At 41.6% G+C, this 12,795-nt stretch overlaps 1 protein-coding gene across 1 annotated transcript in view; it reads left to right on the forward strand.

Moving 5' to 3' along the window:
- The window catches only part of CCDC88B (coiled-coil domain containing 88B), a 40,069-nt gene that overhangs the window by 22,259 nt on the left and 5,015 nt on the right, over nucleotides 1–12,795 (forward strand). Inside the window, exons 15-25 of the mRNA XM_042440998.1 lie at nucleotides 1,084–1,223; nucleotides 2,281–2,401; nucleotides 3,556–3,711; nucleotides 4,894–5,061; nucleotides 5,914–6,191; nucleotides 7,129–7,272; nucleotides 8,472–8,658; nucleotides 9,593–9,738; nucleotides 11,017–11,112; nucleotides 11,565–11,704; nucleotides 12,254–12,552. Coding sequence (XP_042296932.1) covers nucleotides 1,084–1,223; nucleotides 2,281–2,401; nucleotides 3,556–3,711; nucleotides 4,894–5,061; nucleotides 5,914–6,191; nucleotides 7,129–7,272; nucleotides 8,472–8,658; nucleotides 9,593–9,738; nucleotides 11,017–11,112; nucleotides 11,565–11,704; nucleotides 12,254–12,549 — 1,872 coding nt within the window. The 3' untranslated portion in view covers nucleotides 12,550–12,552. The remainder of the gene's footprint in view (nucleotides 1–1,083; nucleotides 1,224–2,280; nucleotides 2,402–3,555; nucleotides 3,712–4,893; nucleotides 5,062–5,913; nucleotides 6,192–7,128; nucleotides 7,273–8,471; nucleotides 8,659–9,592; nucleotides 9,739–11,016; nucleotides 11,113–11,564; nucleotides 11,705–12,253; nucleotides 12,553–12,795) is intronic.

Below are 12,795 nucleotides of genomic sequence, written 5' to 3' on the forward strand. Positions count from 1 at the left end.
TTTCCAAGCACTTGATAATGGTGAAGTTGAAAGCTTTCTCGGTCGACATCCATAGTTTTTTGTGGGGTTTTGGGGCTATGTGGCCATGTTCTAGAAGAGTTTATTCCTGACGTTTTGCCAGCATCTCTGGCTAGCATCTTCAGAGAATGCTGGCATGGGAGATATGTATACCTCACTCTCTTCGATGCCAGCATTCTCTGAAGATGCCAGACACAGATGCTGGCAAAACGTCAGGAAAAAAACTCTTTTAGAACACGGCCCCATAGCCCCAAAACCCCACAAAAACACTTGGTAATTGCTGTCATCTTCAACCTGGTTCCTGCATATCCATAAATGCTGGCAGACTGGCATTTGTTGCTGAGCCAGAAGGTATAACTAGATGGCACTGAAATTAAGTGCCAAAGAGCGTAAATTCTGAAATTTAACTGCACTACTGTAAAGAGAGTCAGCATGTAGTTTACTGGTTTGAGTGCTGGACTATGATCTGGAGACCAGGGTTTGATTCCCAGTTCAGCCTTGGAAACCTACTGGGTGACTTTGGGCAAGTCACACGCTCTCAGCCTCAGAGGAAGGCAAAGGAAAATCCCTTCTGAACAAATCTTGCCAAGAAAACCCCAAGATAGGTTCACCTTATGGTCGCCATGAGTTGGATATGACTTGAAAGGACACAACAACAAACTGTAAAAGTAGAATTCAAAGACATATCTGTAAAATCAGTATGTAAAGAGATCTTGTAGCACCTTTGAGACTCACTGAATGAAAGAAGTTGGCACCATGAGCTTTTCAAATGCATCTGAGGAAGCAGACGTAAGTGTCCGAAAGCTCATGCTACCAACTTCTTTTTTTCAGTTAGTCTCAAAGGTGCTACAAGAGATCTCTTTGCAAACAAACTGTAAAGAAAAGGCAGTTGGAATATAAGCTCTTCTTAAGGACTAGAAGCATAAATGTACTATAAGAGGAAGAGAACAGAAAAAGAGTAGATGATGCACTGGAAGGTATAGTAAGAGGGAGTGGGAGATTTGGCTGCTGCATAGAGACCCCATCCTCCCATTTATTTTCTCACAGGATGCCTAATTGTTGCAGGAACTCCAGAAGGAAAAGGAAAGGAGGAATGAGAAAGAGCAGAAGGAGAAGGAGAAGTCAGCCACCTTGACTCAAAAGAAGGAACAGCTGCTGGAGAAGGAAGAGAGTCTGCAGGTAGATATGGAAAGCAAGAAGTGCAGGTAGGTAGGTTGCCAACCCCTGGTCTTTCCAGCCTTCACCCAAATTTTCAGCATGCCCTCCAGACTCCATTGCCCATTTGAGCCTTTGTCTGGCCTGGATTCCAAGCTTTTATTTTTTTTAAAAAAGCAAATCTGTGGGCCTTGTATAAGTACAGTTATAAGGCAAATTGTACATTCACTTCTTTGTCAAGTAGCTTGGGAGAAACAAGTCCGGGCTGCTTTTGCATTTGTTTGAGCCGATTTGAATGTGAAGTCTCACATCCAGCGCAGAAACAGTATTAGTCAAGAGCAATTGCCTCTCAATCTAAGTCTGCAGTTTTCTGGGTCAGTGTTAAAAATCTGTAGGAGAGTCTAGCATTTCAAGGGCAAGCCAACTAAAGTCTGTTCTACAGAACTGTTTGCAAAGACTGTGCAGAAAGGAATAGAGAAAGAATGGAGTGAAAAAGGAGAGATGCAATAAAGCTCAACCTGGAAAATAATTATTACTATTTAAGGTTCCATGGAGTCTCTTGTTTTTCATGATTTGTTTCATGTAACAATATTATGCATTTTTATTAAATGTTCAAGGGGGGAAAAACAAGTTCTGTTTTATGAGAGGCTAGTAGGATTCACCTATTTCTTGTGAGTCAGTACTTGAACTCAATGGGATGGATGGATGCAAAAAAATTGCTTCTTTGGAATTTGGTGTTTTGACTCGTTTTATTCTGTGCTTGACGGTTCCTAGGCATTGAGTGTGTTAATAAAAGCATAACGTGTGAAAGGGATCTAGGAGTCCTTGTAGACTATACATGAATATACTGTAGATGACTATTTAATACCCACAACAACTGCCCAAGGTAGATTTACATAGAGATAATGAAAGCCCATGGTCACATGGTATATTCCATAACCTAACAAAGATGTTGGGTTCAGTCTTTCTGTTGCAAGTAATGTTGCATAACCAGTGGTCATGTTGGCTAGGGGATTATGGACACTATAGTGCAGAATTAACACTTCCAAGCTCCATGTCTGAGTAATATATCTTTTTTTCTGTTTCTGGGCTAAACCACGTCTATAGTGAGGCAATGCAAGGGGAACCTTCCAACAAGAAGATGGAGCTGGAGGAAGAGAGTGGCGCACACAGAAGGCAGCATGAGGAAAAGCAGGATTTTATGTCCCAACGCACAAGCAACCATCAGGTGATAAACTGCAAAGGTGCACTTTCCTTGCGATCTCCTCCCCAATCTAAAATTTGGTGGGGGTGACTGTTAACAGAGAATTTCACATCTGAGTGGGAATTCGAACCTGGGTCTTCCCAGTCTAACAGGTCGGCTGCAACATTTGCAGCCCAACACCACTGTTCAGCATGGCTTACTCTCTAGTAAGTTCATATTGCATTGTAGCCTTAACTGATTAAACAGTTAGAATAAAGGGATATTTCTATTTATTACCCCATTAAAAAGTCCTCTATTTCTCAGGCAGCAGATTTCATTTCCTTCAATGCTCCTCATATAACATTGTTCAAGGAATTGTAGGAAATTAAAATGGCCAGGTGCTGCCAGATCTGATTGCTGAATGAAAGAGGCAAATGATAGGGAAAAAATTTACATTTGAAACTGGAAATTAAATCCAAATTGTAATGGATAGGTATGATTGGAGGAGAAATAGACAAAAGAGGTAGTAGACTTTTAAATTCATCAACAGCTAGAATCTTATTCGCTCAGGAATGGGAAGAGTTTTCAATCCATTCAATACAGGATTGGTTATCCAAGTTATTAGAAATGGTTGAATTTGATAAATTGACATGTCTCATGAAAGATGAAAATGTAGGGAAATTTGAAATAATTGGGAACAGGTAATGAGCTATCTAAGTAATATGTGGGAAGAAATGTCAATTATTAGATTTTTGGGTTAATTACAATAGACCGTTGTATACATACCATGAATTTGAAATCCCTTTAAGACAGAACTAGAAAATTCTCCGCATGTAGTAAAGGAACAATAGAAATGAATTCGTTAGGCACCTTGGAAATCAGGCATGAAAGACAATGTATGAAGAGTGTATATGTAAATAATTAATGTATGACTTCTGTTAGTTTTATGTTCAATAAAAAGTATTAGAAAGGAAGAAAGAGACATTCTAGGTCAGGCATCAACATAGCAATGGGACTCTGGGAGCTAGAATGTCATGCCTAAACCAGAGCATGGCCATTCTGTTTCCAAGCTCTGGTCTAAGTGATGGTCTTACGCAAATGTCCCAGCTTTGCGCTGTACCACTCCTGTGGGGCAGAGCTTGGCATTGCAAAAATAGGATGTTCTTTAACGCTCAACTATTGCTTTTTTTCCTCCCCAGGCAAAGAACGGTGGTGTTATTCCACTGGTTTTGGAGGAACTGCCTATGGCCCAGCTTTCTGAGACTCAGAGTAGGATCAGTCCTGACTTGCTGCCCCTCCAGTCAGAGGGAAGAAGTAAAGCCTTGAGTTTGAAACTAAATGAAGTGGAACACAAGGTGCGTGCATGATGCAAGGTGACAAGAAAATGCAGCAAGAAACTTCTTTGCTTGCTGATTATGATTTCCCCCCTGTTGTGGTCAGATTAAGAACCTTCTTTGAAAAATGCCCTTATTCCCTGCCCCATTTCACAGTCATTTTAGGTGCGTCATAAAGCTGGACTTTTCTATTTTTTATTTGTTTTAATTGAAACGTTATTGTTAAAACCAAAGATAAATACACACCAACATAGAAAAGGAAAAAACAAAAATCCAGTTACTCCTTATACCCACAAACATTGGGCCCGAACAGACAGGCCAAAATAAATCTTCTTTGGGCCACTTTTGAAGTGTGCTGTTTAAATGATGCATGTATCTTAAGAGGCTGGAAGCCACACTCCAGTCCTCTTAAGATGTGTGTGTCATTTAAACAGCATACCTTCAAAGTGACCCGAAGCAGCTTTATTTTGGCCTGTCTGTTTGGCCCCATTAATAAACATATACTATCATGCACATCAGGAGATGCGGTGGCTGAGCAGTTAAGATGCTGACTCTGACGACTGAAAGATTGACAAATTGGCAGTTCGAGATCCATGCACTGCGTGATGGAGTGAGCTCCCATCACTAGTTCCAGCTTCTGCTAACCTAGCAGTTCGAAAGCATGTAAAAGTGTAAGTACATAACTAGGTAACACTTTGGTGGGAAGGTGACAGCGTTCTGTAAGGGGTTACCATCCACAGGGTTGTGAGTTCGATCCCAGAGGGCTCCAAGGTTGAGTCAGCCTTCCATCCTTATAGGTTGGCAAAATTAATAGCCATCTTGTGAAGTCGAAGGCTTTCATGACAGGCATCCATAGTTTTTTGTGGGTTTTTTGGACTATGTGGCCAAGTTCGAGAAGAGTTTCTACTTGACATTTCGCCAGCATCTGTGGCTGGCTCCTTTCCAGGCAAGCATTCTCTAAAGATGCCAGCCACAGATGCTGGCGAAACGTCAGGAAGAAACTCTTCTCGAACGTGGCCACATAGCCCAAAAAAACCACAAAAAAGTACCCATCTTGTTGGAGGCAATTGGTACACAGGTTATAAATGGTTTAGAGAGTGCTGAGTTCACTGACAAGTGGTATAGAAGTGCAAATGCTATTGCTATAAATGCTATCATCGTGGAGTGTGCCCCATCAATTCCAACCACATCCTCTCTTTACAGAATGCTGTCCTGCAGGCTGAGAAATCCACACTAACGGAGCGCCTAGGCCAACTGCAGTTGCAAATAAGCAACTTACAAGGCGCACTGTCAGCCCTGCAAGGCCAGAGCTCTGACGCAAAAGAAGAAAGTGGGAATGGGAAATGGCAGGCTGAGAACAGCGCACTGAAGGTGAGCATTGGCCTCCCCAGGTTGAGCAGGCTCATATTTCTTGGAGGTGGCATATGGCCTTTCCTCAGGCTAGAATCCAAACAAGTCTTCCAGCCTTCTTGTGTACGTGCTGCTTGAGGCTTTGCCAAGAGGTCTACAAGTATCTTACAACCACCTCTCTACAACTAGACCTTTGCAATGGTGCCCTCAGACTCTTAAGGAAGGCATCCTAGGCCCAGCATACTTCAAAATGCATGGAGGGGTCCCATGGATGTTTGATGCCCTGAAGATTAGTTCTTGGATTAGAGAAGGAAGAGTAGACAGTTGGACGGTGTCATCCTCACTCTCATTAATTGTTATGTTACCATTATTACAGATACAGTAAACCTTGTAAAATTAACTATAGCTGCCATTATTACTGCAGATATTATGTGACTTGTTGTATGAAATTGTATCTGCTTTTACAAATTGATTGACGATGCCCGTCTACATGTATATGGATGGGATGTGCCTTTTTATTATTTTTTGTTACAGTATTTTCTTGCTACTGACACTTAAATGACTATGCCAAAGAAACCCTTTTGTAATATCTTTATACTCCCTTTAAATGCCCCTGTAATTTCGCACACGGTTGAGAGTTTTATCCCATTTTAGATTTCTCGTTGATATGTATGAACATCATGATCATATTGTCTCTATATGGATATTTGGTCATTATTGTATTCTGTCTTTGTACTGCCTGTATGCCGTAATAAATAATGATGATGATGATGATGATGATGATGATGATTGCTCAAAGACAAGTTTCGGTCTCCAGGAAATTTAAAGCCCCTCTTTTCTTCCTTTGCGCTTTGTTGCCCACAATCCTGCCAGGTGGAGGTAGCTTCACTGCGTTCCCAGCAAGTGCTACTGGATTCTCAGCTCTCAGATCTGCGGCAGAGGCAGTCCGTCCTGGAGACCGAAGCCCAGAGAGCCCAGCACAAGCAGGAGGAATGGCGGGGACGTTTTGAGGCTCTCCTGCGTGATCATGACCGCCTGACGGTGTTGCATGAGCGCCAGGGAGCAGACCTGGAGGGGCTTCTGGGAAAGCATACAAGAGTCAAGGGGACATTGCGTCACCTCGAGCAGGAGCACCGTGAACTGCAGGACAGGTGAAGGGAAGGACGGGATCGAGGGTGGGCTCAAGGTGAACAGTAGGCAAGAGGTAAGAAAGAGACACCTAGTATGAAGATCCACCTGAGCGTTTGGAACATTACTTTATAAAAAGTTAGTATTTACATGTATAGAGCTCTCTGACAGAGAATAATAATAATAATAATAATAATAATAATAATAATATATTTTATTTATAGCCCGCCTCTCCCTGCTGATCAAGGCGGGTTACAACAAACAGAGCAATAATAAAATACAATATACAGTTAAAATTTACATTTCTAATTAATCCCCCTGCCCCAAACCCCCTCTCAAACATAAAAAGTAATAAACTAAAAACAACAATATAAAATAAACAACAATACAAAATACTAATTAAAAGAGGGAGGGAAGGCTCAATGTCTCCCAAAACTACATTTCCTAGGATTCCCTAGCATTGAGCCAAGGCAGATAAAGCAGTCTCAAACTGGATTATTTCTACAGTATGCTTTGGACCAAAAGGAGATGTGATGCTCCAGTTCCATCATTTAATAAGGCTGCAAACATGTAACTGAGGAAAGCTATCTTTTGTCAAGCTACAATTGTAATGTAATTAATTTATACTTTTGTTGTTGGGTAAGGAATTAATTGCATATACAGTAACTCTTTATTTTAACTAGTTACTCATAAGCTCTGATCCAGATACAGTAATTGACTAGGAGCCATGGTGTTGCCAAAAAGTATAACAACTTTGGATTTTGAGGAAGGGCAAATAAAAATATTTTTATTGATTTGATCATTTGTATGTACAGTGCTGTGTACATTTACAGCGCTATAGAAATAAACTATAATAATAATAATAATAATAATAATAATAATAATAATAATAATCCCCTACCCTTTTATAAATAACATAACTGTTAAGTCAAAACTAACCCTATCTTTGTCATCCTACAGACATAGCCAGCTGTTAGGTCAGAAGAGTGCTCTTGAACAACGGGAAGAGGCACTGCAGGGACAAAAGATGCGCCTGGAAGAGACGGCGCAACTCCACCGGGAACTGGAGGAACAGCACAACAAACTAAAAGAGGAGCATGAACGGTAATGGGGTGTTTGGGGTGGTGATGGGTATTGTGTATGCCTAGCTCGGTACGTCTCAGGCTCTGTGATATTGGGGTTCAGCAAGTATCCTATTTGTGCCTATTGGCTATAGTTGTTAGATGCCCTTGAGTCGATCGCAGCTCATGGTGATCCTATGAATGAGACATCTCCAAACCCCCCTATCCTCCACTGCTCTCCTTAGGACTTATAGATTCAGGTCCGTAATTGAGTCTAGCCATCTGACATATAGTCTTCCTCTCTTTCTACTGCCTTCTACCTTTCCTAGCGTTATTGTCTTTTCCAATGAGTCCTGCTTTCTCATGATGTGGCCAAAGTATAGCAGCCTCAGGCTTGATTTGTCTTTTGAGCTGTTATGTTACCTTATCTTCTGGAATTCCTGTAAATTCTCTGTGGATCAGCAGCCAATGCTTTGAAAAATGCCACTGGTTCTGGGACCATTACTTTGAGTAGCATTGTGCTGCATCAGTGGTGAATGGTATTGTGAAACACAGAAGACCCATCCAGCATGACAAGTATTAAGGGGTTCTAGAAACTGTAGTCCAACAACATCTGTTACCAACAGAATACAACCACCTCCCTAGACTGATTGATGTAAAACTATTTATTTATATACAAAAGAATGTTAAAAGTTAAAAAAAGACTAGATTAAAAAAATCCCTAGTAGCCACATCAGTAAAATATACAGATTTCTTTGGAAAGGTGTTCTTTGGTCTTGGTGGAAGGCAGAAGTGATGAGGAACGTCTAGAAGATAAGGGAATATAGGGTGTTTAAAAAAGAATGGTACAGAAAGTAAAGCTATTCTTATTCATGTGATGTCGAAGGCTTTCATGGCCAGCATCCATAGTTTTTTGTGGCCATGTTCCAGAAGAGTTTATTTCTGACATTTCACCAGCATCTGTGGCTGGCATCTTCAGAGAAGATCTCTGCTGGCGAAACGTCAGGAATAAATTCTTCTAGAGCATGGCCACATAGCCCAAAAAACCCACAAAAAACTATGTTCTTATTCAGTTTTGCACCAATCTTTTCAAATGACCCAGTATTTAAAGGGCTGCCACTGAGAAGGCCTGTAGGTGGTCTTGCAGGTGTGGAGCAGATGTCAGAGTACAGATAGGTATATACAAGTAAGGCCTATTTCTGTACAAGGCAGATGCTCCACAATATATGTCCATCTTTCCAGGGTGAAAAAGACACTGACAGAGATGGAACAGGGATGGGATGATCTCCAGGCGGAGCTTCAAGGAATGAGGAACAGGGTGACAGGCCTGCAATTGGACCATGCAAGGCTAGAGGCTGAAAGTGCAGCTCTGAAGGAGCAGAACCAACAGCTGGATACAGCACTGGGACGCCTGAGCACCCAATGCGAGGTAATGACACTTCTACCCTGCTATATTCCTGCACCACGGCGGATTAGACTGGACAGCCCTTGTGGCCTCTTCCAACTTTATGGGCCCATACAGACAGGCCAAAATAAAGCTGCTTCGGGTCACTTTGGAGGTATGCTTTTTAAATGATGCATACATCCTAAGAGGCTGGAAGCCACACTAAAGCCATGCTCCTAAGGACTGGAGTGCAGCTTTGGCACAACTTCTGGCTTCGTAGGATGCATGCATAATTTAAACAACATACCTCCAAAGTGACCCGAAGCAGCTTTATTTTGGCCTGTCTGTATGGGCCCTATGATTCTATACATGAACATGCAAATAGGTTCTTTAGACAAAAATTTCTAGAGTGACCAAGCCATTCTAGGAATTGTAGCCTCATAATGTTTTCATGCTGTCATCTACACCAACTTGGATGGATAGATAAATAACATCTTGCCTGATGAAGAAGCCCATGCAGCTTTGAAAGCTTGCAACAAGTATATTGTGCATTTCAGTTGGCCAAGAAAGGTATCACGGACAGATTTTTGTTTGCGTTTGTTAAATGGCCAACACAGCTACCCCTGAATTTTTTGGGGGGATAGGAAGTGTTCAGGAAGAGGAAGAGTCTGCAATTGGTCTTTCAAAAGGAACAATGGAGTGGCCCTACTTAACATCTCTCCCTCTGATTTGAGGGACATGAGTTGCAGTTCCAAAACTAATACTGTATGCTGGTTGAACTGCAGTTATCCTTAAGTTTTGCACATCTCTAAAGTTGGTGATTTTCGAATCTTTGGTCTAGAAACAGGAGCAACCTTTTCAGTAGCTTCTACTCCACATCCTACATAGATTCCATCTGACGCAAAGGATTGTGGTATTGCATCTGAGCATTGTTTGTCTTCTGTTCATTAATAGAATTAATTCTATTGCTACCTGATAGCTTCTGGCCCAATTGAAGGGGAACCAGGAGGAGGAGAACCGGCACCTTCTTCAGGAGATCCAAGCCCTCAGCAGGGAGAACAGACGTCTGCTAGAACGCAATATGGAGAGCAAGGAGCACTTTCAGGAAGAGCAGCGCCAGTATTTGTGAGTGAACGAGCCACTTGTGGATGGACAAAGCTCCACACCTCTGCTTCTTTCTTTTTCTTTTACAATTGTTTAACAATGCAGACAGATTTCAAGTGATGCCAGAGCTGTGTTCCTGGAGTAGCAATGTAAATCGAGACTGAGTTAAATGGGAACGCCAGTTCCATAGGAAACCATTGGAGACTAGGGGGATGCGCTCCAACAGAGTAGCCACAAAGTTAGCAGTTTTACTCAGTTTTAAAGAAGTGTATATAAGAAATGCAGTAAGTTTTTAAAAAATATGCATCAGCCTTAAACAAAACAAGGAGACTGTTTTACATTAATAACTGCAAGGTTTGGTGTGTATATTTTGAAACCATCATTCCTCAAAATACACACTTCTTACAACTGTAAATTTATCTGTTTTTCAACCAGTGTCCTTATTAGGTATTATAATTTTCCAGAAGAAAGACAGCACATTTAGTGGATGCCAGCTTGTGGACTTTGCATTAATGTATGTGATAAAAAAGAAAGTTCCTAAGATTAAACCCTGCGTAATCATCCATTTAATCTAGGCATGAGGAAGTACAGGCTGTGTGGTTTTATAGGCATTTGCATTAAAAACATTACATATTTTAAAAATCCACTGCCTGATTAATTGGAGGCATATCTTTAATTGATCAAATGATTGTTGAAACAGTAATCTGATTAATCCATTAAACAGTGAAGTCACACAGAAAATTTGTACACCAGAGCAGACTTTAAAAATCATACTTCTAACCCTTAAAGTAGCAAAAGCCTGTTGGAAAGCAATTTCAGTTAGTTTCCTAAAGCAAAGGAAGGAGCTGGTATGGCTTCCCTGCAGTACCTGATTCCATAAACTGAAAGCCACTGCTGTGAAAGTACTGCTTGGTTTTGGACAAAATTTTGAATATCTTTTTTGTTCATGAGGGCACAGATGGACCCAGTGAGGTTCAGATGACAAGAAGGCAGATTGTGAATAAATGTTTGGAAATATATCCCTATGGTACTGTCACAGTGGAAAAGATTGTCTCGGAAGACAATGGACTTGCCTTTGTTAGAGATTTTAAAGGAATGGCTGGATAACCAGGGATAGAAGAGAATTTCTGAAGCTGCAAGCGGTTGGAGTACATGACTTTTGTAGTCTACAGTTCCATCCAATTTTTCAGAAAATGTGGAGGCTGTAAGGAGGTCTTCTTTAATTTATTGGCACATTAATTTATTGACACTGCAAACTGGAGTGCCTTAGTGTTAAATCAGACTCTGTTTTTGTTAAAGAGACAAACTGGGTGAATTGCGTAGGGAAAAACAGAAGCTAGTGGAGAAGATCATGGACCAATACCGGGTGCTGGAGCCAACACTGCCTCGTGGCAAGTAAGTCCAACGCGGCATAATTTTACATATTCTAATCCCTAGGAGAGATCTTTTAAGGCAAAAATGTTGTCCTCGGAATCACACTGTAACCATACTGCTCTTCAAATGCACAAAGGCACATACCGAAATCCATGGATGCTCAAGTCCCATTTTATACAAATGGTGTCCTTTATCTAAAATAGCAAAATCAAGATTTGCTTTTCAGAATTTATATATTTTGGAATATTTTCAAACCTTGGATGCTTGAATCCATAGATAAGGAGGGCCAATTGTATTAATATTCACCTTTTGCTCTCAGGCAAAGGCTTTTCATTTTAAATAGGACTTCTTTCTTATTCCAACCTTTAACTGGCTGGAATAAATGGATGCTCAGTGGGTGTGCTGATATGGGATTGGTGAGGGTTCCCTTTCCTTACGTATGCCTCTTCAACTCATCCCTCTTTGCCTCTCAGGAAAAGTAACTGGATTGCAGAGAAAATAAGGAAGCTGATGAAACCTCGCCGGGAAGCTCCCCGTGAGCACATGCGTCTCATGGCTGAAGTTGCTGGTAGTAGTGAAAGCCTATCTGGGCAAGAGGAGCCTGAGGCTGATAGTGAGTCCTTGTATATAAAGCAAATGGAAACATATATGATTCTATTTCGTGTATGCAAATATGCTTATAAGGTTTCCTAAGATACCCACCCATTATTAGTTGCTGGATGGCACAAGATTAAGGTCTTATTTACTCTGATGTCCTGTTAGTGGGCTTCCCATGGACAACTGGATAACCACTGTATAAACAGAATATTGGATTAGTTAGTTCTTCAGCCTAATCTGGAATGGCTGCTGTTAGGGTCTGAAATCACCAAAGAGGTTGAAGACTCAAGACATTTTCTGTGGGGTTCTAAACGAACTCTTTAAAAATAGATTTTTATTATAGGAAAACGGAACCATAGAATCATAAGGTTGCAAGGTACCACAAGTGTCATTCAGTCCAACCCTCGGCTCACAGGCACACCAAGCAAGTCCAAGAGTTTTGCTTGCTATAGGAGACTTATAGCAGGACTTATTCTGCTTTCAGACCCCTCCTATGCAGCTATGGCACAATACGAATTGTTTCTTTTTCTGCTTACTTATGTCTTTTACCCTCATTCCCCCAAAGTTTCCAGCATTCCCAGCTCACCAGCCTCTCTACACAAGGCCAGCAGCACCCTCAGCATCTTGGATGCCCAGCAGGTACACTTCCGTCGCCGTAGGCTGAGCTCACGCATGCCAGCGGTGGATTCTTCAGGGTCTGGGGATGGCGAGGGGCAGGACACACCGCGACAGCGCTTCCGACAGCGCCGACTTGGTATGTTGGGAGGGTCTTATGAAGAGGCTGTCATCGCTGAAGCCAAATCGGAAGTCCCAAGTCAGGTATCGACAATCACCCAAGAGAAGAGAAGTGAGGAGAAATGAGAGGTAGGAACTGAGGAAAAGTGAAAGTTTAGTGTTCCCAGTACCTGAACGTCTCACCAAAATGGCAGATCTGTGTTTATAGGTATATCCGCTCAGTTGTTCACACAGCTGAATGCTCTTTCATTCTGTCACAGCAAAACATTTAGACATAGACGCCTAAAGTATCACAGTGAAAGTTGGGCCAGAGTTCTTTTCCCTGATGTAGTGGTTTTCTGGTTGCAAGGACTGTCTTTCCCATCCTTTTGC

This window comes from Sceloporus undulatus, chromosome 9 (genome assembly GCF_019175285.1).
Source record: "Sceloporus undulatus isolate JIND9_A2432 ecotype Alabama chromosome 9, SceUnd_v1.1, whole genome shotgun sequence".
Taxonomy (NCBI): domain Eukaryota; kingdom Metazoa; phylum Chordata; class Lepidosauria; order Squamata; family Phrynosomatidae; genus Sceloporus; species Sceloporus undulatus.